We start from the raw sequence: 26,077 nt of genomic DNA on the forward strand, positions 1-26,077 counted from the left end.
AATAGATTATAAATATCAAAATTAAAACTTGCTATGTGGTTAATAGGTATTACTCAAGGATGCATGCATGTTTTTATAATTTAATGAGTTTCTAACAAGCAATGAAATATTTCCTTTCATTTCAACTATAAATGTATACTTAGTCATATTTTATTTAGAATAACTATGACATATCCACAAGAATTTCCTAGGCGTAAATGAGGATTAAAAGTATAATTTAATAAACAGAGCATTTGGCGAGTTTTTTTAAAATTATTATAAATAAGAAAATTACCTTGATGTTTAATTTAAGAAAAGGAGTATTTCAGAGTTTTAGATATGGCAAGAGCAAGAATATCCGTTAATCAAAGGTAGCATTCCTTCTGTTATGACATACTTATGTGGAACAATATTATCGTCTTACTCATACCAACTTTGAGACTTTAGAATATACATATGTACATACATATATAAAATATTTCAACTATTTTTGTAAACTTGTGTAGTAAACTGTAAGTCAAGTATAAACATAATACTTATGTATTTAAGTAAAACTGGTCGTCTCTTTTGTAGTTTTATATGACCATGGTATAAGGAATATTTTAGAATAGACGCAAATGATTCATGTCTTATGTTTCTCCATTCCATAATTAATATTACTAATTTAAATCAAGCTCTCTTATGTATTATATATTTATTGTATTAAAGTAAAAAATTGATTCTAAAATCATAGCTCTCTAAAAATATAAAAAAAAATAATAAATAACATCTCACTTTTTCAAGTTTATTATTGAGTTGAGTAGATCTTACGTTATTTGAGATATTCATCTCAATTAAAAAATACCAATCAAATTTTTGGATCGTAAAATTGACCTCAGCTTTTCAAAAAGAAGCCAAGTCAACTACCAAATATTCGAAAGTAGCGGTTTTCGTATCCATAATATATTTGCCAACTGTTAGTGTACTTGCATCGCTTTCTACCAGTTCAGTGCTGACCGAAGAACGACTACAACCGGTCGTTCTACGGTCGTTTGCTCATGAAGGTTAACCTAAAAACCAAACAAACCGATGACGTGTTTTGTTAACTTTGTGCTCTGGTATTCTGCACGCGATACGAGCTCAATTTTGCTTAAGATTTTTAACGGTGAAACCAAATGTGTTGCAGTGACTAGGTAGCACTGGCAGGTGAATATCTTTAATATATTTACAATATTTACCCTTGAGATTTATGATTTCTCGCTTGGTTAATATAATGCATTAAACTGCAATGTGGCAAGGTTCACATTGCGTGTGAATAAAATGCTGTATGTAAATAACAAACTCAGTTATAAATTAACGGAACAGATCCGGAACGTAGTTCCGGTCCGTTGCATGCAAAAATCGACTCAAATTGGGCACGTTATAGTTAATGACCGAAAAATCTTTGAACGAGAAACGTAGTTATATTAAATCGTATTCGTTTTGTTGCAATTTGATGTAGGCATAGATTGAGAGTTTAATCGTTTATTATTATCATGTCTTATTATTAACAATCGTTATTAAAATGTATATTGTTTATAATGATTGTACCTTACGATCGAACACATTGCGTTATTGATATGTGTATAAATAAACAGAGCTAAGAAACAAGTATGATAATGTGTGTATTTAGAACGAGGAAAATGTACTTATAAATTATTGCAAATTTAACATGTCCTTTTATGTATGACGTTGACTTATAATAAAACGTATACTAATATTATTAGCAATTAATATATGCTTTTCCCGAGATTGTCTAGCATTGACATCAGGTCTAGAAGTTTCACTAGTATATGATTTTTAGTACGTATATATATATTATATACATATGTACATAATTTTTTAAATGAATATATAATACTAATGTGCATTTTTGTTATTGTTAAGCTAGTCATCGCTAGGCAATGCATAAACGAGGTTGTCGAAAATTTCTGTTTCATCTTTAACAAATTATTTATTTTGATAACTTATAAGTACCATTTTAGCGAGTGTGACATAATCTTGAAACAAAATTAATACCCGAAAATAGCTAGCTTCTATCTTTGTCTCGATCGATTCGTCGTAGCTCTGTTTGGTGCGAATTAGGCTGAACTTTCATGTTATTTCCGAATGAAGTGGCAGAGGTAAGAGCGGTAGTGGTTTATATACCCTTGATAATTAAGGGAAGTCAAAATCCTTTACAGTCCTCGATCTTCTGACCAATATCAATGATTTTTTTGCGGAAGCAGAATTTCTTATTATTTCATATAAAATGTAATTTCAGTTTATAAGCATAATTCGAGTTGTATTAGTATGTTCTAATAATTTATTTTAACTTTGTTGTATTAGTATGTTTTAATAATTTATTTTAACACATTTATATTATTAAATTTAGTTAATTTATTTTACATATTTTCAATCATTTACACTGAAGCAAATTTAAAAAAATATCAAAGAAATATAAATATGTTTTTTATTTATTATGTTTTCAGTTATATATGTAAATATATAACTATTTGTGGTACCTTAAAACAGTTTAATATCAAGCACCGTACATGTACGGCGATACCGCTCGAAGCTTTAAAGCCAATTTTCTCATAATTAAGAATAGGATGATAAACTTAAACTGTATCAAACTATTTGGTTTAAATAATCAGTAATATGGCAACGTCATAATTCTATGGAATGCATAATCCGGGGTTTCGATACCTATTTGACGGATATTTGTTTTTATTCATGTAAGGTGCACGGTTTTTATGGTTTAAAAATGTCAAAAATGAACATACGCTCGGATACGCAATATTGTTTGTTTTGTCGACAAAAAAATCTAAGAAAATCCAAGGAACACGATTTAATTAGTTAAATGACTATTTTAGAAACGCATTGATTATAAATGGTTTCTTCACAAATAAATGTGCTAAATATGCACAAAAAAATATGAAGAAACTAGCTAATTTCATATAGCTTTGCTATATATATATTTTTTTTTAATATTAGATTTTTATCGGATTTTTAAAATCATTTATACTAAAAAAATATTACATAAATTTAACCTTTTTTAGATCATAAGTCGAATGTGGTAACTTATATATTTTTATTTACTACCAAGTCAGATTAGTTAAATTTTTCAGCTTGTTTTCCAGAAGTAAGGTTTTCCATTTTATAATATTTTAACTCGAATTTCACTTACATATTTGATTATTGATCAATATGATATCATTTATTTATGCTGTAGCGTTTTATTCATTTACTTGAATTTAACATCAGACATGTGTGCAAATGTTTTCGTCTTTTTTATACATCCTATTAGTTTGTAAATAGGTATTAGACCAATTACAAACAACTTTATAAAATAATCAGTATAAAAATATTTTGATTAAAAATTTCTACTGCAAAGTTAATTAATATATTTTCGGCTTTTTTCTTACTAATACCATTTTTTTGGGTGTAGTTATAATTAATATAGCTAGAAAATAATCAAAATAAACATAATAATTAATATGTATAAACATTTAATAATTACAAAAGTCTTACGCGCTGTAAATATATAAACGTTTTTATGTATTTTACTTTAAAATGCCATTTAGATATTTTATTTTAAAGTCTATAATATTTTTTTAATGAGCTATTATTTTTTAAGGCTATATAGTTGCATTTAGTTGTAAAATGCATCTATATACTCATAAATTTTATTTCTAGACAATTTTGCGGTATAATTAGTTGTATGAGAACTTTTTTAGAAAATAATAATAAATATATGAAACAGTGGTTACCAAACTTATTTTATTGATTGCGTAAAAAGCATTACAATGAATAAGTAGTGAAAGAGAAAAATAAAGCATTTTAACTTTATTCTCTCAAATAGTTTTTTTTACCAAGATTGTATTTTTTTTTAGTTTATCTGAAATGTTAATATTTTAATTAAAATGAATTGCCTCATCATGTTATTGTATATTTTTTTATACATCTAATTTATTTCTGTAGTAATCAAACTGCCACATTTATTTCTGATTTTTTAGTAAAATAATGCATGATTATAATTATTGAAAACAGTTTATACACCATTAGATTCGTTGCTGTTTTTGGTTATTTCTAGTATAATTTTAATTAATTTATCATATTAATAGTAAAATATAGTATCTTGATACTACGCAAGTATAATTTGATTGATTTTAAAAATATATTTCGTAGTAAGATTAAGTAGATTTTAATTAATATTATTTACAAAAACATGTATTGTGCTAGTGCAATACAAACGCTTTTTAATTATTTTTTATGTTTGTTGAATGTATGTTTACTAAATTTCTAAAATATTAATTTCATGTTATTAATTTAAACAATACGTCCCTGTTTTAGAAAATACATTTGTGGTCAATATTTGCTCATGATCTTATACTATGAGGTCTTAAAATTACAGATAACACTATTTATTCACATAGAAATAGAGGTACGCAAAATATTTACTTAAAACTTTTCTTTGAATAACAAAATAAAAAAAATACACATTTTTTATAAACTTAAGTCCATGTTCTTTGTATCATCTCGTTTAATATGATTTTTAATTTTGCTAGAATTTATTTATATTAGATTTTTTGTAACTTAAAAATTGATACGTTATGCTGTTTAAGCAAATAAAAAGTAAATGAATCATAGAAATTCAATTATTGTGTGATATCTAAATAAACAATTTATACTTCAACTACATTCTAACATTATTTAATGTTTTGTTTGTTGCATTGTTTTGCATTCAACAAAAACACAATACAGACGACCCAGATAATTGAGTTTCCTGCATGTTTAACCGTATTTCCTCTCAAATATCCCACGTATACCGAATTGTACTCTAGTACCGGTTACATACATATATCGCAATTCTACAAACATATTCCACATTTAACAAATAATTTCATAACCTTCGACCGGGATACAATCCTCCGGGAAATCTTCAAGTTTAATGTTCGTACGTGATGAAACGAATGTCGTCATACGTCGTCCCCTGCAATTGCATACCACATCCCCGGGTACTTATAAATCATAACTAGCCGCAGTAGAATATATGGGGTCGGTCTGGACCCCGCAAATAACAGAATTTACAGCGACGCAACAAAATAAAAATAATGAGCCCCGAAAGATTGTTATTTATCGCCGGTGGTGTCAGGGTTCACGGGGTTGAAGATTATCCGGGTTAGAATTATGGAAAAAATGTAATACTTGGTATTGTTTCAAAAGTATACAGATAGGTGAAAAAAATAACAAATCTTATAAATAGATTAAAATAAAATAAAAATACTTACTTGTAGGTATTCATTATGTCTGATTGATTTAATCAGTTGTAACGTATTGGGCTTATGCCTGTCAAGTTAAAATAAAAATAACAAATTGGGAATTAAATAAACTTGAAACGAAAAAGCAAATCGCTAGAAATTACTATGTTCCTAAGAATAAATACGCCTTTGTCTATAAAGTTTCAAGTAGGATTGTTGCCTCTATCTGAATGAGCTTGATACTTTTATAATAAACGACGCTGTATTGCAGAGTTTGGGTGAAAAATTAAATATGCAGCATAATAGGGCTAACAATATTAAGGGTTAGATTAAGTAAATTTAAAATTATTTTAAGGAACTCGTTGCTTTGCTTTGTTTTCGTTTTTTATCTTAAACGCGCTTCAACTGACATCATCTCTTGAATCAAAAAAATATTGAATGTACTTTAACAATTGCCAAAAGATTACTTGTTTGTAAGAGTTGCATATTTTAATTACATCCTTTAAGCAAATATATTTTTTTTAAATTTAAGATAAATTGCTAAAGAATTCTCAGTTAGATTCTATTTATTATATTATGATGAAAACCACTTGATACTAGATGGTAATTAAAACAATACTGAATGAAAAATTGAATTTTATATTTTTTTTTATCTGCAGGAAATAACCGTCAAATGTATGTTGTAATATGTAGTAGTTATAATAATTGTATGACATTAACTATAGATTATTTTGCGTCATCCGTCGTCATTGCAAAAAATTGTTTTGTATTGATTGTTGCCCAATAACAGCTTATAATTTATATACTGTGTAAAACATAGGTAGCCACATATTGTGATTAAAATACAGCAATAAACCAATAAAAGTCTTTTCTAATACTTTAATTCACTCTGAATACTATAACTACTCAGTGGCGTAGCTAGGGTATGTGCCGCCCAGGGCGATCCTTAAAATTGCCCCCCCCCCCATACATTTTTTGCAAGAGCATAAAATCAGCATTTCTTAAAATAATAAATTGGTTATTATTAAGATCTTGTTATTCGTGGATTTATATATGATTTAGTGCATTCAGGGTTAAGAACCACACTAGACGACCCCATCGCGAATATGCCGCCCCCAAGCAAGTGCCACCCGGGGCGGCCCGCCCCCTCCGCCCCACCATAGCTACGCCACTGTAACTACTATCTCAATACTTTTTTGCCATAACATGACAACGCATAATTTACGGATCTGTTATAATTAACCGTTATATTGATATAATAAAAACGTGCAACCTAAATAATAATCTCTTCATAACTAGAACGATTAAATATTATTTTATGAAGTATATTAAATATTTGCTATGATATATAGATATAGCATATAAAAATGTTATACATATAACGTATAAATTTATACGTTAACGCGTATACAGAATCAATTTAAAAAATAATTGGTTATTTTCAACGTCGATGGTCCTGCGAATGACAGGCAGCGAAATCAAAAGTTCTGTATCGAACAGGAAAATAACATTTCTTCACTTTCCTGATATGAAACATCCGACGGGGGGTCCGGCGGGTTTAGGGTTTACAAATCTTTGATCTTTCACATCACATATATGTACGTCTGTACACATTACAAAATATTATCCCATGAAAAAAATTAAAATTATATTTTTCCCACATTGCTTCTTATGATGATAAAATATTTCATATAATTCAATCGGCCACGCTCTGAAGGACCTTTAAAAATGTGTATACAAAGCTATAAATATATAACAAAGATTAAATTCATTTTGAAGTACAATTCGCAATCTCTTCTTTTGCAATTACAATATCTTTGAAGTGGTTCGATCTCTGTCTAGTTTTCAATGGCAAAGGTTTGTTAGACTCTTTTTTTTATTATATTTTACTTTTAATATGTGATGGCACAGCAGAGAGAAAGAACACGAATTCATCTCCATTTGGAATGCAGCAGATCGGCGGAAAGGTTTAATAAAATGTAAATCAGCGGGTTTGCCGGTAAGGGTTACAAGTGGTCGAGGGTTCGTTCCACCGATTCTCAAGTTGCGTTCTGCGCGACCAGAAGGGACATGATGGAAAATGGTAATGTGTCCCTCGAAACGTCTGACGCTTTGTATTATTAGATGTCCGTATTTTATTACAAGTCTCTTGTATTCACACCAATGCAAATATAAAAAGGGATGGATAGCGTTTGTTCATGGATGCTATTGAGCAAAGTTTGTAGGGTTCTTTGATAATGAAATATGTGGATTAACTTAAAAATATATTATATATAGTATATGTAATAAACTTCAAAATAAATATTATAAAACATACAACTGTAGCCAGTAATTTTCTGTCTGGCTCTTTTCCATTTGAATAAAAAATGGTTCAAATTATCTTCTTACCTAAGACTCTTCTGATTTTTTGAAGGCTCCCTGTGTGTATTGTTTTTATTTAATTTTGTATTTCTATGTTATTTTGTCAATGATATTTTTATGCTCAGTCATTAAGTAATGTTGCTACTGATTTATTTTGAGACTCAACATACAAATATCTATTATAATTACTTATATCAAATGAACACACATCTTATATATGTTCTAAAACGTCGCTTCGTTTTATTATTATTTAGCTAAGTTGTAAACCTTTTTTTAAATGACGTGTGAAAATTTAACAGTAATTTGGTCCTAAGTAATATCTTGTGCAACTATTATTTTTTTATATTCTAAAACTAATCCAACTATTAAATAACAATAAAAATGTACCTTCTAATCTAATTTTTAATCCATATAGCGCACAGTTTCACAATAATTTTAATAAATAAATAGTAAAACTAGAAACTTTAATAAATAAAATAAAATAAAATCGAATCAAAAATAAAAATTTTAACCCAAAAAGTTGAAGGTCTTGAATTTGTACACTCGCTGTGGTATCTCAAAATAGTAAAATACCAACATTAGTACAGGCATTAATACATTTTGGGATCCTGTGTGGGCTCGACGAAGCATACATAATTTAAGTCTTATTTATTTAAAAATTAGATGCATCTGTATCAATCAAGCACAGAGAAAAAAGTAAAGCGCTACTGAGAAATCGGTCTACAAGGCACGTTATATAGGAGCGCAGACCCTCGGCGACGCAACTTTTTGGGCTACGGTCACCGAGACACGCTCTGGTGTCTAGGCGAAATATTGAATTATCAACAATATATTTTTTAATTTTTCCAAACCTTTCAAGAAATATAAACGTGTTTCCAGTATGTAGTATATAGATTGTTATTAATTAAAAAAAATACATCGAAATTTATTATTTAAAACTTTATATATACGTATAGAACCAAGCATAATTTAATTTACTAATATTTTTATAGGCAATTTATAGATGTTTGCGAAGATCACAAAATAAATGCGAGTAAAAAATATATTGCACACGTTTTAATGATTGACGTTTAGACGATAGAATAATAATACTTGATTGTAATTAAAATTAGTAGTTTACATTTAAAGATATAAAAATTTGTATTATTAATAATACCATATTTTGTCAGGTAATTAATAAATTTTATGTCTACTCAAAAAATATAGAGAGCAACTTCGTGCAGATGACATGTATTAATATTTACATACAAATAAAATAAAACATGGCTAAACTAAAATATTGTGGAATTCTTATACTTTAATTAGGTATTGGAAATTAAATTGGATATTTAACTATCAATCAACTAAGCACATTATTTTAAATTTTCCTGACTCTTAGTTTTGTGAATAAACTTAAATGTAAAAAGCAAACTGTTTTTTAAATGCTAATATTAAAAACTAAGCCACTGTTTAATTATTTATTGTATCATTTAGTATAGCAAAATTTAATTATTTTTTAAGATGGTTTGATATTTTTTTAGATTCTTTTGAATTTACTCTGTGAAGTTATTTTTATTGTAAATAATTTTCGTTTTGATATTTTCATATATTTTAATTTTAAATAATTGTTCTGCAACTAATTAATTTAATATAGTTTATTATTACTTATTCTTAAAACTGTTGCTATGAACATATTATTTGATTTGTTGAGCATTCATTTATTTATTTAAAATAAATAAATAAGATAAGTGAATAACTGTTTATTGATAAGAGTTGTTTTGTCTAAATAATAAAATACAAAGATAATATTATACAACCAATTTTTCTATTAAATTCTCCATGATAAGAGTAATGTAAAAATTTCATATATCCACAATACCACAAACAAACATTTCTGTGAAGCTTCCTACGTGATCTCTGAATGCACAACTGGTTTTAATAGTAAGCCACAAACAAATCCTGTTCATGACAATTAAAATAAATTATATCAGAAAATTTATTCTTTTTTTTCTATATGAATTACATAATACAAATCAAATAATATTATTTAATATGTATAATGACATGAAAATGCATTGCTTACATAACCAATTCTTAAATTAAGAATATGTGGATTCATTGGCACTTACATCGTTTACAAAATATGATACTCCCAACAACACCCTTCAGATTGATAATAGTAAAAGGCGAAAATTTGTTGTATATATGCCATATATATTTTTAAATCATTTTGCAACTTTATTTTATTTTGTATATTCGTAAAAAAATATTAAATAACAAAGTCTCGATTGAAACTCTGATCACGTGGCTGAGCCACGTGACGTTCTTCGCCCGCTTTCAACAAAAGCTCCGTGATACCGTGAAATTGTATGTAATTACTCTTGAAGAAATGAAATTTCAATTATCATTTCAGATGCAGACGGAGAGCCCTCGCCGGCGAAGAAGAAAAGAAAAAGCACCATGTCTTTGTCTTCGGCCGGCCACGTGAACCCGGCGTTTTCTGGAGAGCCCGGTCTGGAGCTGGTGAACGTGGACCTGGGCGAACCCTCGCAGGATGCCAGGAATGCTGGGAAGCTGGGCCGTAATGGGTACAGTGACGATGACAGCAATTTCGTCGCCGTGCCGCTCGGGGTAAGGAATTCGCCGAATAACAATTTGTCTTTGGGGTGGGGATATATATTGCGATTTGCTAGTGTAGTATGTGGAACGACCCTTGTGGGATAAATTTGAATATTAATATCAAGGTGTGAGGGAATTTTATAGGAAATTACTTCGAGATAAAACTGTTTTGGGGTATACACGGCAAAAAAACAACCTACGGCATTATTTTAATTTATAAAAAAATATATAAATGACGATTGTACATTTTTACCAAATGGCTGTTTGTATTTTGTCTGATTTTGCCTGATTATTAAATTGCGTGTCGACGTTGCTTAACAAGTGCGCATCCCTCGGCCTAACAAATGCTCTGAAGAATATGCATTTGTTAGCCAAGCAACACAAACTCTGAATTCTTGGCATCAGTCATATCTTTAAGAACGTTCTAAAATGAATAGTTTCTGCAAAAAATAATTGCTGACTACAATAAAGTGAATTGTATTTTATTCATCATCAGCTTATCAAAGCTTATGAAATTAAAGTATTTGCGGCGTATTATTTTCGCAACTATACAAAGTGCATCTTATGATTAAAATAGCATTTTCCATATTTCTCAAATTTCTTGCTGTTAAATAAAGTTAATCGACCAACAATCAGTCGGCATAATAGCGTTTTTTTATTTTAATGCTTTTAACCGGTGTTTTTGTAATTAGCTTAGTATTGTTTAACAAGTGCGCATTCTTCGGCTCAAACAGTGCTACGAAGAATGACAGCGTGCTAAGAAATACGGATTATTTATACTATTGTGATAATCTTTGAACACGAAAGCTTTTTAGCATCGGCTGTGTAATCTGTGTGGCTTTGTTAAGTACGTGCTGAAATTATCCGTTTTTGAAAATATATTTGCTAGCTGCATTAGATTGTATTTCGTCTGATTTCAGCTTTGATTATTGAGTTGCGCGTCAACATTGCTTAACAAGTGTAAATTCCTCAGCGTAAAAAATACATTTGTTATGTCAAGCAACACAATTTGTAAAAAGTATTTTGACATCAGTAAAATTTATTGTTTTGCTTTTTTAAGCATGTTTATGGTTTCTCAAGAAAAATCGGTTTGTTTCTGTTTTTGCTGAGATAATTAAATTGTGTTTTAAAGTTCGGTAAAGTGGTGTGATTTCACAGTCAGTAAGACGCAGGTAGAAACTAATGAGAATGGACGAGATATTTTCTCCGAACAGTGGTGGAGAAGCTGGCGCAGGGATGTTATCTGTGGAAGATCCTCAGAGATCTTATAGGTGGCGTCGCAGTTATAGTATAGCGGAGGATGATTCGTTACAAATAAATTTTCATTCAATGCACCGGAGAATCCTTGCGTGTTATTTATGGGGAAACTCTTTAGTTTTAGTCGTAATGAGGGTTTTGTCTAATTTATCCTTATTGATGAATGAATTTTTTTAGTCTCAGATTTTAACGCGAGTTTCAATGCGAGAGGACATCTGTGTGATCCTTTACATCTTAAGTCAAGTGCATCCTAAAATTCACATTATTTTTTTATTTTTCATGATCGTTTCGACGACGATAACAAAATAAGGATACGGGAATATGCATAATTTTAATTTATTATAATTTACTAGCTTATAATTATTTTATAGTTCATATAATATGATTTTATTTTAGAGTTTCATGTGAATTTAATGCTTTTACAGCAATAACTTAAATATAAGTTTAAATCTCGCATAATATTTTTATGGTATTTTTCGATATGGCAGAGTTCTTTAATTAAGTTTAAAAGCTAGTATTTACGTTTAATGCTTTTTTAACGTTTTTATTTTAGAAAATAATACTGTGATAATAAAATGTTACTCCACCCCTAGCAAGCACCCCTAGTATAGTATCATTAGTTTAATTAGTTGTATGTTGTTTATTAACAATGTGCTACTTAAGTATTAAATATTACTTAAGACCTCATTTTTTAGCCTATTCATAACGCATTTGCTATAAAGAAAAAATATTTAGTTGAATAAATAATTTCTCTCTTTGCACAAAACCATTGTAACACTAAACTTTAAACTTACTGTTGAGATTAAAAATTGCCAAAAAAATTTTAAAAACACAAGTTAACACGTATCCTAGCGGAAACGGCATTGTTATTTTTTCGTTGTTATACAGCAAAGCATACTTATGAGTTCAGTTTAAAAGTTATATAGTCCGAAATTTAGAGTAAGAATGAAGAAATTAATTATTAGTTTAGTATTTAAAATAAAAAAAGTGTATAGGATTTATTTAAACATGTTTTTAATAGAACGTGATATATACAATATATTTGTATAGTATTTTAATATTTTATTATATACATTTTTAAATTTTTGATTATATTAAGTTTTAATTAAAATAAATTGTATTTATTGTGTTATATAAAACTGTAGTGAAATTTAATTTAAAATCAAATCTGTCATTCTCAGAAATTTTAAATTATAACTAAAATAAAAATAATAATATTGTATGTGTTCATACAAAGCTTATTAGATTATTCATTTTTGAGTGAATTTCTGATCTATATCTAAAACAATTTTCATTGTGATTATCTTGTAGTTACAAAAATACTTTAAAATTACTATAAAAATTATAATCAAAATATATTTTTATTAAAGATTTTAGAGTTCGATGAAAATTAATTTATTAATAACTATAATTTATTTTTTGTTTGAGGAGTTATAAATGGGAATTAATTAATTTTATGTTTTTATTTACGTTTCAATAAATGATTTTAATGTTGTAATATAGCAATTCGTTCACAATTGAATTTTAATCGATTTTTAATCTAATAACTTTTTCTTACACATTAACACGGTAGTTAATCAGTTTAAAAATAAAAATAAAAATGCAATCACCAATAATCGAATTAAACCGTTTCATTGGACACTAAACGTTTCAAGCGCATAAAATACATCCACTAAATCGAAGGGTGGATTTTTTTCTCCATATGCCATCGCCGTCATACAATAGAAACGATCTGCAACATTGTGATCTATGCACATTAAAGACCCATTCTCCAGACATTAAATATAAACATAAATTATTTACGGTTAGTGTGGCTGTGGTATTGTTCTGCGGTCCGATATTTGACCCCTGTCGCGTTTGGGGTACATTTATAATTCATAAACCTGCATTGTGGCGCTACGGCATAAAAGGTTAAAAAATAAATATAAAAACTAACATGTTTCATAGTAGTATGATGATTTGTTGGTTGAATAATAAACGGATTCTGTAAAATTATTTATTTTAAAAATTTATTTAGCTAATTTTAATTAATATGTATGGTATACGGAAAGTAAAGATACAGGATTAGGTGTAGTGAAAAGTTAGCATAGTTAGAGTATGCAAAGGTCCTTGTAACGTGGCAGAATATTTTAGGCCTCAGTTGTAGCATTGTAAGTTTAAAATGACCATATCAATTCCCAGATAGTTGTTTTAGAAGTATATCTTTAGAATCCGAATATTACAAGTATTCATGTTTTTATATTGTCATTGTATAGAACATATACATAGTTACATAAATGTTGTTTATTTATTTGTGTATGTTTCATTATTGATAATGTATGTTATTGTTTTCATCATGATTATTAGTGTAGCACTAATAATTTGGGAACCATAAAAACGTATCTCTCGTATACGTATCTTCAATTCAGTTTTAAATTTATTGGGTGTATTGAGATGTAATACAAAATATCATATAGAATTTGACGAGTAAACAGCTTCTTTTGACCCCAACCATTTTTGGTTGATTTGTTTACTTCCGTTTTCTGCTTGTAATTTCCTATTTGACGGCAAGCACGCGTGGGCACTCAACCAATTTGCTCCCGCTTTTTGAATGATGGCGTCTCGCCGATGTTAATCGAGAAAATCTTTCGAGGAGAAGTTTTCGAAATTTTCGGTGCTCGTCTATACGGAATGATTCAATTTCTAGATTAGCTAGTCAATTGTTACGGTTGAATTCCTCACTTGATATAAAATCTATTCCATAGATATACCAACATTTTATTTTATTACGTATTATTTTCCTATTTTGCAAAATGATTTGTAGCATATTTACCTGTATTCTTTGAATATTTTTTGCTCATATATAACGGCAAGAATATGTTGACTATATGTTTAGTATTATGAAAATTTATCTGTATTATTATCTTTATTTGAAAACTATAAACAGATGACGAAGGAAATTTTAAATTAAATAGAAGATTGCTTTGATTTTATTGATTTAATGCGTTTTTTAACGTTTTGTATTTTAGAAAATAACACTGTGATAATAAAAGGTTACTCCACCTCTAGCAATCGTATAGTATCATTAGTTTAATTTACTGTATATTTAATACAAATATGTTTTTTCTTAACAATGTGTTACTTTTGTTATATATTACTTAGGATCTCAATTTTTTTTGCCTGTTCATAACACATTTTCCCATAAAGAAAAACATATTGGTGATATTTTTTTTTCTTTGAACAAAACCATTGAAGCACTAAGCATTTTAAAAACATTTTAAGCACACACTAGGTGACGGTCACGTTGCGTGTATCCTTGCGAAAATGGCGTAGTTTTTTTTTCGTTGTTATACAACAAAGCATATTATGAGTTCAGTTTAAAAGTTATATAGTCCGAAATTTAGAGCAATAATGTAGAAATTAATTATTAGTTCAGTGTTTATTATATAAAATAAAATAATAAATTGTATAGAAATCTAAATAATTGTTGAGGCTTTTGTTAGACGGATATTTTTTGTCACTTATATGTAATATGAGAAATGTCGTAATTTTAATAATATCGGCATGGAACTTTTCTTAAAAATAAGCCTTTTAAATCTGATCTGTGTTATGTTTATGACCAAGCCAGATTCGCCATCTTATTTTAAAACGGCGGCTATCCAAAAAAAAAAAGAATAGAAAAAAATTTAAAAGTTTAAAAATGTTATAAAATAGAAAAAGAAATAAAAAAATTCAAAGCTTACACATTCATGACATAATTTTTGTATAAAATATTCTGGGAATAAAATCTAAGTTTAATAAGATGAACATATGCATATTTACCATTTTGCTTTATTTTTATTTCTAATACATGTCATGAATTTTTTTTATCATGTCTTTTCATGTTAAAATATTTCGTTCCAAAAAAAAATATTTTACACAGATATATATTTTGACCTTTTTTTTATTTCCTTGCATTTTATACAAGCGTATCAAATTGTCTAACGAGCTTAGCCGATATATTTTTAAGGTATATTTTTAAGAAGTGTTATGCTTGCACTACACTCTCTGGAAGTTGTCCGAACCGAAGTTCAATTGAAGTACCGAACCGAGTAGCGGCCACACTGTAACAAATTTCATATGCCGTCCGGACGGCGGCTGCTGTCACGTACAGTTGGCATATTTGCGCAGGATCGAAAAATGTGCCAAATAATCGCAATTTTTAAATTGTCATATTATTAAAATTACGCTACTGATAATTATAAAAGCTTGTGAGGGCACTAACCAATACAATATCAGTGAAAACTTTTCGCTCGTAAATATTTAATTTACGCAAAATCTTTGTCGGCTTTTGCATAATGCCATAAGGCATAAAAATGATACTTCAGAATACGAACACCAAATCTGTGACTATCCTAGAATTTGTCGTCATCGATTCTAAATAAGAATTCGTTATGGTGTGACATTTATATAAACCGATCTAGGAAAATACATAAAGATATTCGAAACGTTTTTTTTAAACAAAATCAAGTACCACTAATTATTTTTTAATTTTAATTATTAAAAAATATAATAACAATATCTGTTAAAAGAATATACTATCAAAAATATAAATAGTCTCTTTTGGTGCCCTAAAATATATAACTTGACCACGTGACCACAATGCAGCGCTCGTCGTGCGTGTTGACCATAGGACGCCTACGCGCATATTGATATTGAACCGAGTTACTCGTTCTATCTCAGTTTGCGAAAAACCATATCATTATCTCTCTCATTCTCGTCACTTAATACACGAGAGTATTTCACCGCTTGCGCTCGAAAGAGCAGCTCCGACTTCGGATCCTTTGACTCCTGTCCTTTTGCCGACAATGTTCGGAAGCGCTTGAAGCTGGCCAAGTCAACTGAATTACCCCCACTTTACCTCCCGTTCTCGGTAACCTCGGACAACTTCCGAGAGATTTTAGAGCGGACAGAACCGAACTCGATCGAAGTAATCCACTATATTCTCCGTCCTTGGTCAACCTTGGCAAACTTTCATTATAGCGCAATAATTAAAACTAATCGTAATAATAATCGTGTCTTTAAAAACCGCTATATACCATAAATAATATTTTTTGAAAAAAAAATTGAATACAAATTAAATTACTGTATTGAGTATTGGATAAAAAAATCAATAATTAATAATAAAATAAGATTGTTTCAATATTAATATAAATCAGTGGTTTTCTAAAAAAATATTTTTCAAAATCTCGTTATTAATATAACATATTTATTCCTCAAATGTTATTAAGTTCATAATATTTATTTTTATAAAATCAAAATATAAAATAATCGAAATTACAGCCATGTCAGAAAAAATAGTTTAAAGTAAAGCGTGATCATATGATTAAATTTTGGCTTTTAACAGGTAGTTTTTATTTGTTTAGGTTTGATAAAATAAAACAATAAACATGGACATGTCTAATATTGATTATTAACGCAACTAAATTATACTATATCCATTGTATAGACTTTAAATGTAGGTAGTATATGCTAATTTAATCTATCGATTTTATGCTAAAATTTCAATGTAAATTAATTGAAAAAGTTTAGTCAAATCATGATTTAAGATAAAGGATATATTCTATTAAAAAAATTAAAACCCGGTATTGATTAATTAAAATTAAGCTGATAAACTAATTACATATTAATTTAAAATATTTTTAAATACATACAAAATAACATCAAATAAAAACAATATTATCTGAGGATTGAGGAATGATAATGTTTCTAATATTAATTTTTATTTATATATTGCACATGATTCTTTCGAATTAAATTTAACAAGATTTAGTCTATTGAATTACACTTAATATTATAAATCACTGTTAAATGAAACATTTGTGTCAATTACATCATATAATAAAATACACAAACACTAATTTGACAATGAATAAAAGCAATAAATAAAATTATCAATTAAGCTTGACACTTGGGTAAATTTATTTGATGAATATTTACTGATATATTTTTATTACAGTAGTATATTCTTTATATAATTCTATAGCACGGAGTGAAATCTGTCAGATTTCAAACAAGGATATAAGGCAGTATACAACCCCGCCCTCGTTCAGTCTCACTCTGTCCTCCTGCGAAGTAGGATGTCCTGATCTGGACCACTTTTCGAACAGATCGCGAACAAACTAAACTAAACTTGTTAACTTTGCACACATAAAAATATGAATTGGATTTAAACAGAGACACTCGATGTTGAGATTGTATATTTATTATTGTAACAAATTACGTTCTGAATTCGTGCGTCGACGTTAAGATGTATTATATTGTTCATTTCCGTCGGTCTTTTGTACTACAATAGTGACACTTGTGTGTGGTTTATATAAAGAATAGTGGCCTTTTGTCGGATTCGACCCGCATAATAAAATATAATAAAAATATGGAGTGATATGCCAGTTTTGACGAGAGGGTACTCGAGGTCTTAAGAACAATGTCTACGCAGAGTTTTGTACCGTTGCAGGCCGGAAGTCCTGTCGACGTGCAAGATGGCATGCAGCAGAAGAACGGTGGTGGAGGTACCTTCGTCGAAGACGATTCAAAGACTGATAATAAAAGATGCGGGGTGCTGATGCTGAGGCCCAAATGGCTGCAGAGATTCAGGACAGCGAAATGGGCTCTGTTTTGGCTGTGTTGGACGGGAGCTTTACAAGGTAAATAAAATACTTATTAATATTAAAATATATTTTATATTTTTTTATAAAAGTAGTTTACAATTGCATTTAATGGTAATACAGTTAAATAGACACTGGAATTCTTCGTAAATTTTCTCCATTTAATATTTGTCTTTTAGTATTAAATTATATTTTTTAAATTTTAAAGAACTGTTATTAGTATTTATAGTTAGTTAAATAAATAGTGCATATTAAATATTTTTTATATTTTAACTATGTAGCGAGTCAATTACTAACATCGCTGTTTAATATTTCGCCAAGTACGAAATTTTTTAGAGCTAATAAGTCATGATTTGCTTGGAATATGTTAAGTGAGGGTCAGTATGGTTTTTAAATAAAATCAGGACAAAAGTCCTGATTTTCTAAAACAAATCTGGAGTTAATAATAAATACTTGGTCTATATTATGTTGTTAATTTGAGCATACAGTATAAAAATTCATATAAAAATGTAACATAATTAATAATTAAAGCAAAGATTTCAATTACCAGAATTTTGCTAAATTATTAGATTTTTTTTATTATATACAATAGAACTTAAATACATACATTTTTAATAAATCATGTATAAAATACTAAATATTATGTACAAAATTTCTGTTACAAATGTGTAAGGTGAAAAATCGAAAAACTCTAGTTGACTATTTCGTGAAAAAAATTCACAAATATTATACAAATTAATTTAATTTCTTGATATGTAAATAAAAGGATCAACACAAATTATATATCTGTTAGGATTAAAGAGAGATTTTTTTCATATATAACCCTTCAAACGCCAGTGACTTTTTAGCGAGTCACTAGTTATTTCTCTTCACGCCTCTGTATGTCTTTCTTTAAATAAATAAAAAATACTTGGTTTACTGAATAATGAAGTAAATTGTTAATATTTTCACACTTTCTAATTTGAGTAATATAAATATACGTATCATTAAAATAATTATAATGTATTTGATACATTTATTAAACGTCGTCCTTTCTTTTCTTCTATTATACATATTTATGAAAAATAAAAATATTTTTTCAATAAGTATATTTGTGATCATTTTGAAAATGGATTTTTACATTTTACTGTTTGATTCTTCAGTAAAGATATTATTGTAAAAATATTGCTTCATCAATTTGAAAGTATGAAAGCTGTATAAAAATAAAATTATATCAGTTGCGCGTTCTCTTCCAAAACAGGATCAATTTAATTGCCTCCTTAAGAAAATGATTTGGACTAATATATATAATAATATGTTTGGACGAATGTCCTGGCTGCAAACGTTCATTTTTATTTTCCGAACGATTTTTTAGAAGTAATTTAAATTTGTTTAAATAATTAGAAAATATTTCAAAAAAATTGTATTCGCTTAAGATTCAATGCCAATATCTTTACTCTGTTAATAAATCACAGTCGGTAGGCAGTGTTTTATATAATAATTTCATTGTTCCGTTTTCGATACTTAATTTTTAAACGATACTTAAATGTTGTATATTTGAGAAAATTAGTTCTTTTGATTGGGCGATGCATTGTTTCTAAATGTAATTAAACTGCTGTATCTTGTGTTATAAAATATATTATTTACTGACGTTTGAAAACTGAAATACTATGTTTACTGAAAAGGTACATATTTTAGAGTAGTTATAGATTTTTAGAAGATTTAGATGGATTAGAACACTATTATTTTTTACTATTATATCAAGTAGTTAATTTTTTATCATGTCTTATATTTCATATTATTTAATTCTATATTTGGCTTATATTATAAAATTTTCACAATGCTAAAAATAAAAAGCTTTCACCCTAAAGTTTTTTTTATAAATTTATATTATATAAATAAATGTTTTACCATAATATATGAGCTATACTAATAAGGTTTTTTTTTATAAAACTGTTTAGAATATAAAAAAATAAGTGATGACGATGTCATTATGATTGAATACACATGCCCTGAAAGGTAAATTATAGAGGTGTAACCCAAATAGTTTTCAAATCCAAACCTACCTATGAATATTGACATTTCTAATTATATAATCTATTTTAAGTTACTGTAATAATGTATTTTAATCTTTTGATTTTTTTCTTTATATAGATTTAAAATATTTTTAAAATATTTTTTTAATTTTTTTGTTAACATTTGGACATTTAAAAAATGTTTTTTAATTAGATTTTTTAAAATCATAATACAGTTGATTAGCTTATGCTGGCTTTATTATGTATCTAATGAACAGATCTAATGAAAAAGGTTATATTCATTGTATTACAATTTTTTTTTATTTTAATTATTTAACCTATGACATAGTATTTTATGAAAAAAGTATTTTATGTTTTTATTGTATATTATTGGGTTGTTTTATATGTAGTGGACTATTTTTTAGTCAAATAAAAAATTACATATTTTTAAAACTATAATATTAATAATCAAAATTTGTTCCATTTACAGAATTGTATTCTGACAACGATTTAACAATGAATGAATCGCTTATTTATAAAAAACCTTCATTTTAGTGGTTTTGTACTTGTCAACAGCTTTTATATGATCACTCTGAATACTGAATTTCATACTTTAAAGAAATAAGTCAAAGTATTTAAAAATGTGACAATCTGTAAAGGAAAGATCATGGGATTATCATGACGCAATATCCAAGTCAGTTTTATGGTATAGGATTTTATGGTTATTTTTTATGCATAGTTTTTGCTTGACTTCAAAAAAGATCGATGTTACTATATTTTTTTTTTAGGGTTCAAATTAGGTTTTGGAGCTTCTTTGTTGTCTAACAATTATCCTGATTGCTTATGGTTATGGTATCGAGTCCATTTCTTACACCAAGTAATGATTATATTAGGTGTACCGGAAAAGAATGTCGTTTTTTTTGTTATCGCTTTTAAGTGGTCAGTTGTGCTTCATCAGTTGAACTTTTACAAGGTGTTCTGTGTTGTTTCTCTGACTGCGTATACCTGGAGTGTACTAGGACTTATAAACAAAAAATATTACAACCCTATATGCAATGGAGACCTTTGTACCGAATGAGAAATTTATTCGAAATTTTATGCTTTACCATTTCATGAAGAAAGAAAGTGCAACACGTGTTACAAAAAATATTTGTGATTTACTGGGAGATATTTTGAATGTTCGTAAATGCCAGAGAAGGTTTAAACAACTTAAATCCGGCAATTTTGATCTAAAAAATAACCCTGGAAGTGGTCGACCTGTTAAAGTGGATAGCGATGTTTTAACTGAGCTGATTCAGCAAAATCCATCTTCAACGATTCAAGAACTCGCGGAGCAACTCCGATGTTCATGGTCAAGCGTGCAAGAGCATATAAAAAAAATTAGCAAGACGTGGAAACAAGAAAAATGGATACCTCATGAATTAAGTGAAAAATCTAGGTGAGCGTCTAAACGCGTGCACTGAGTTATTGGAATTAAATACCAAAACTCCATTTCTACAACATCTTGTAACTGGTGACGAAAAATGGGTGTTGTATTCAAACCAAAGACGCAAGAAACAATGGCTTTCAAATGGCCAGGTACCAAAACCTACCCCTAAGCCCGGGCTCACTGCAAAAAAAGTTATTTTGTCTGTTTGGTGGGACTGCAAGGGAATAATTTATTTTGAAACATTAAAACCCGGACAGACAATTAACGCCCAAGTGTATTGTGATCAACTAGAGCGTTTAGACGCAGAAATAAAAAAAAAGAGACCTGCACTGGCTAATCGTGGACAAGTGTTTTTACAGCACGATAATGCACGACCGCATACCTCAAAAATTACGAAAGAAAAAATTAAAGCCCTAGGTTGGACAACTGTACGTCACCCACCATATTCACCGGATCTTGCTCCATCGGATTACCATTTGTTCCGGTCAATGCAACACTTTTTAAACGGAAAAAAATATAAAAATTATGAGGATGTCAAAAAAGGCATATCTGAGTATTTTACATCGAAACCAGCTAAATTTTACGAAAGTGGTATTAAAAAATTGACTGAGAGGTGGAAGGAAGTTATATCAAACGATGGCAATTATATTTTATACTAAGTTTTAGTAATAAATACATTAAATGCACTAAATTGTTTTATTAAAAAAACGACATTCTTTTCCGGTACAATTATTATTTAATAAAGTTTTTTTTATTGTTTCTAAAAACTAACTAAGAATCTGAAACTTGATTTTGTCTTTCTGTCAGTTCGTGCGGTACCCATTTGTTTATTTTTAATTTTTACTATGGCATCTAGTCCCATGAAAATTTTTAATTTTCCTGCTAGTGTTAGAACATTTGTTAATGATTTGCTTTAACATTGTTTCTTCATATTCATAAACAGCAAATAATGGTATTTCAAATCGTTTAAATCGATTTTATTTTTATGCTTTAAATCTCTATTAATAAAAAATCTAACCAACGCCTTACGGTTTATGATTAACAGTATCTGCACCAAATCTAAAATTTTGTACAGTTTTAATTCGTACAAAAAAAAGATACGTAAATCTTTTGTAGACACCATATTGCATGGTGGTTCAAAAAAATAAGCTAAAAATATATAACACAACATCGTAAATTAAATAAAAATACAGTTATTTACAAAGAACGTCTCGTTTCGGTTACTTAATAAAAAAACTTACATTAAACCAGTCTTAATGATAAATAAAAATAATATCATTACAAACTCAATAAGTCAAATAAAATTTAGACGCTACTTGATTTTATAAATATTTTTCTAGTATAAAAATGTAAAATAGTTATTAAGTAGTAAAAATACAAGACGTGACTACAATTAGTAGGTTATTTAATTATTATTTTATTAGAAACATTGATTAGTCAAACACTTTTATTCTTTCAAAATCGAATAGTATCATACATTATGCAAAAGCTTGCATTAATTTGAACGAAAGTGACTTTCTGGTTAACCGAGTTAGGATTCTCCTAATTGTTAATTCTGGATAGAAAATCGAATAATCCGAAAGAGCTAAGCTTTAAAGCTCCATAACGAGCTACAAAGTTTTAGAGTTTAGTCGATTGTATTGTAAAAAATACTGACTGTATCTTAAGAATTCATAATTTATAATACTGAAAATGCTTGATACTTACATGTAAAAATAAATTCATTTTGCAGGGGTATGAAACCCACCAAATTAATTTATTACCCCAATTAAAACACCAGTGCAACGCCACAAAACGTCTTTCTGTTTGAAACATTGTCACGGTATATTCTCCGATTCCCTTGCTTCTCCTGACTAAACAGCGAGCGCATTTGCATAATTGTTTATTTTATTTGTAAACAGACGGTGCTAGACTTCATTATGCAACTTTTAAATTGAATAAGGCAAAATTGCAAACGCAGCGTGTATATTTTATACATGTACGTACATGCTTCTAGAAATTAAATGTAGGTAGAACGCGCGCTAAAATTGAATTTAACCAACAGCGTTTAATTTTACTCGACTCTGACGGAGTTAACTACATAATTATTCACACGATTTTATACCTAGTTACCTTGTCGCTGCTGCGCTGTTCCTTTAAACAATATATGCTGCTATATACGTGCGATATTATATATTATGTTTTTTGTGCCCAATGCGTTACAACGGGGTAAACACAACCAAGACATACTAAGTACGTAATGAGACAGCATACTAAAATAAAATTAGTAACATTTATTTCATTAATTACAACTTACAATCAATATATGTCACTATGCACGATAAATTAATTTTATTCATTAATTATAATATTCATCCATAACATTAAAAAATCTAATAAACATACTCTGTAATGATCGACCGGAATTATATTTATGTAATAATTACAATTTCGAACTTAAAGACTTCATATATTTATATTAAAAAAAACCATAGGTTTATCGTGTTGGTCGATTATATATATATATATATATATATATATATATATATATATATATATATATATATATATATATATATATATATATATATATATATATATATATATATATATATATATATATATATATATATATATATATATATATATATATATATATATATATATATATATATATATATATATATATATATATATATATATATATATATATATATATATATATATATATATATATATATATATATATATATATATATATATATATATATATATATATATATATATATATATATATATATATATATATATATATATATATATATATATATATATATATATATATATATATATATATATATATATATATATATATATATATATATATATATATATATATATATATATATATATATATATATATATATATATATATATATATATATATATATATATATATATATATATATATATATATATATAAATTATCGGTTTATTATTAACCAATTAGAAAAAACGCTATAGACTGTTTTAAGATTGTTCCACAATTTTTTATAAGTTCGTTTAGATTTTCTTTTTTAAGATGTGACGAAATGTGCTATGTCAGCACTCTTAAAAATTATTCAACCTATGGTGAAGATCTATATATGTTACATGCGCATATTTTTTATCAGAGGACAGTAAGAATTCATATATGTTTTATTATGTAAACATATTTAGTTTGTTGAATTTTATAAATAACTAAAAGCCATATATGCAACATATCTTTTACTGTATATAATTAAATATGCAAACTAAGAACACTTTGTATATGCTTTAATTTAATTTAAAATTAAAAAACATATTTTTAAATTACAAAAGTTGAAATTCCAGCCCTAAAAAATTATCTAATAAATTGATTAGTTATATATTAGTGATGAATCGGGGTTGCCACGGAATATTAGTTTTTAAAGTTCAACTTTTAAGGATTTCAGATGATGGTATTGCTATAAAATTTTGACAGTCAAAGTTTAAATTCTGCTTTTCTCTAGACTTAAGTATAAAGCTTCGTATTGGGTCATCTGTGTCAATTTGGCGTGAGCTCCACTGGTAGTTAAACTCATTCGATTTTTAAAATAATTTTCCTGCATTTTATTTGCACTGCTGCTTTTTTTATTATTTATTATAAGATTATCTGTATTGTTTTTTTTGTTGCGATATCTTGGTAATTATTTTTTTTCAAATAAAATATTTTTTCTGTCTGTTGATGCTATATTTTTTTATTAAAATCAGCAAAGAATTTAAAGAGTCGCAGATGATTTTAAATAATTTTAGACGGTGTAAAACAGTTGATGTGAGCTTTGAAACTAAAATGTAATGAATAGTTTTGTCACAAACAAAATACCAAAAAGGGTAAAAAAACCTTGAATCATTTTCACAATTTTATTTATTGTTTTTTTAAATCTATTTTTGACTATACTATAAATTATTTTAACTATAGAAATATAGAAGCGGCCCATAACATTGGTTGTGTCACTAAATTTATTAGTTGTTTTGAAGCTCTTGGCAATTTAAAGGTAGCAGTCGTATTGATACAGATATTTTTTGGTTGTTGTTGACCTGAAAGTCTAGGCTTGTTCTGATTCATCTGTGTCGTATTGGCGTGAGCTTCAGTGGTGACGAGCTCAGGGTTAAATTATCGCATAGAATGTATTGTTATGGTGGATTTTTTATTATCTTAAAAATGGAAAGAGATCATCGATTTTTACATAAAGCCAATTCATTCTGTTTTTATTTTATAAAACTGCGCTGCAGGTGCCTTGCTTCTGAAGGTTTGTATTTTTGCGAATCAATCGTTTATCTGAAAAGAAGCATTTTTGTTATGTGTGCCGTGCCAGTCCCAGATAATTGCGCCGTAAAGAATATTTTAGCATCATTTCACTTGTTCATTGTCCGCAAAACTACCTTAGCGGTCCACTTAAATGCATTTGCTTGTATGCGCTTAGAATCTATTAGTATTTAAGAGTTGTTATAATTCAGGGTGATCGCCACAAAACCAAAATAAAAATTTATATTATTCTCAGACGTTTCGAAAATATTATCGAAGGTCATCATTAG

General features: G+C 27.8%; 1 protein-coding gene across 2 annotated transcripts in view; it reads left to right on the forward strand.

Annotated features, from left to right (window-relative positions):
• The first annotated feature begins 961 nt into the window (after window positions 1-961).
• The window catches only part of Oatp26F (Organic anion transporting polypeptide 26F), a 61,091-nt gene continuing 35,975 nt past the window's right edge, over window positions 962-26,077 (forward strand). Inside the window, exons 1-3 of one of the 2 annotated variants that reach the window (XM_088205684.1) lie at window positions 962-1,164; window positions 9,994-10,211; window positions 17,929-18,118. In XM_088205684.1, coding sequence (XP_088061810.1) covers window positions 10,041-10,211; window positions 17,929-18,118 — 361 coding nt within the window. In that variant the 5' untranslated portion in view covers window positions 962-1,164; window positions 9,994-10,040. The remainder of the gene's footprint in view (window positions 1,165-9,993; window positions 10,212-17,928; window positions 18,119-26,077) is intronic. The other variant, XM_088205685.1, reaches the window with a different exon arrangement.

The sequence above is a fragment of the Plectrocnemia conspersa genome, unplaced genomic scaffold, assembly GCF_051122295.1.
Source record: "Plectrocnemia conspersa isolate PC_06_02 unplaced genomic scaffold, ASM5112229v1 ptg000002l, whole genome shotgun sequence".
Classification (NCBI taxonomy): domain Eukaryota; kingdom Metazoa; phylum Arthropoda; class Insecta; order Trichoptera; family Polycentropodidae; genus Plectrocnemia; species Plectrocnemia conspersa.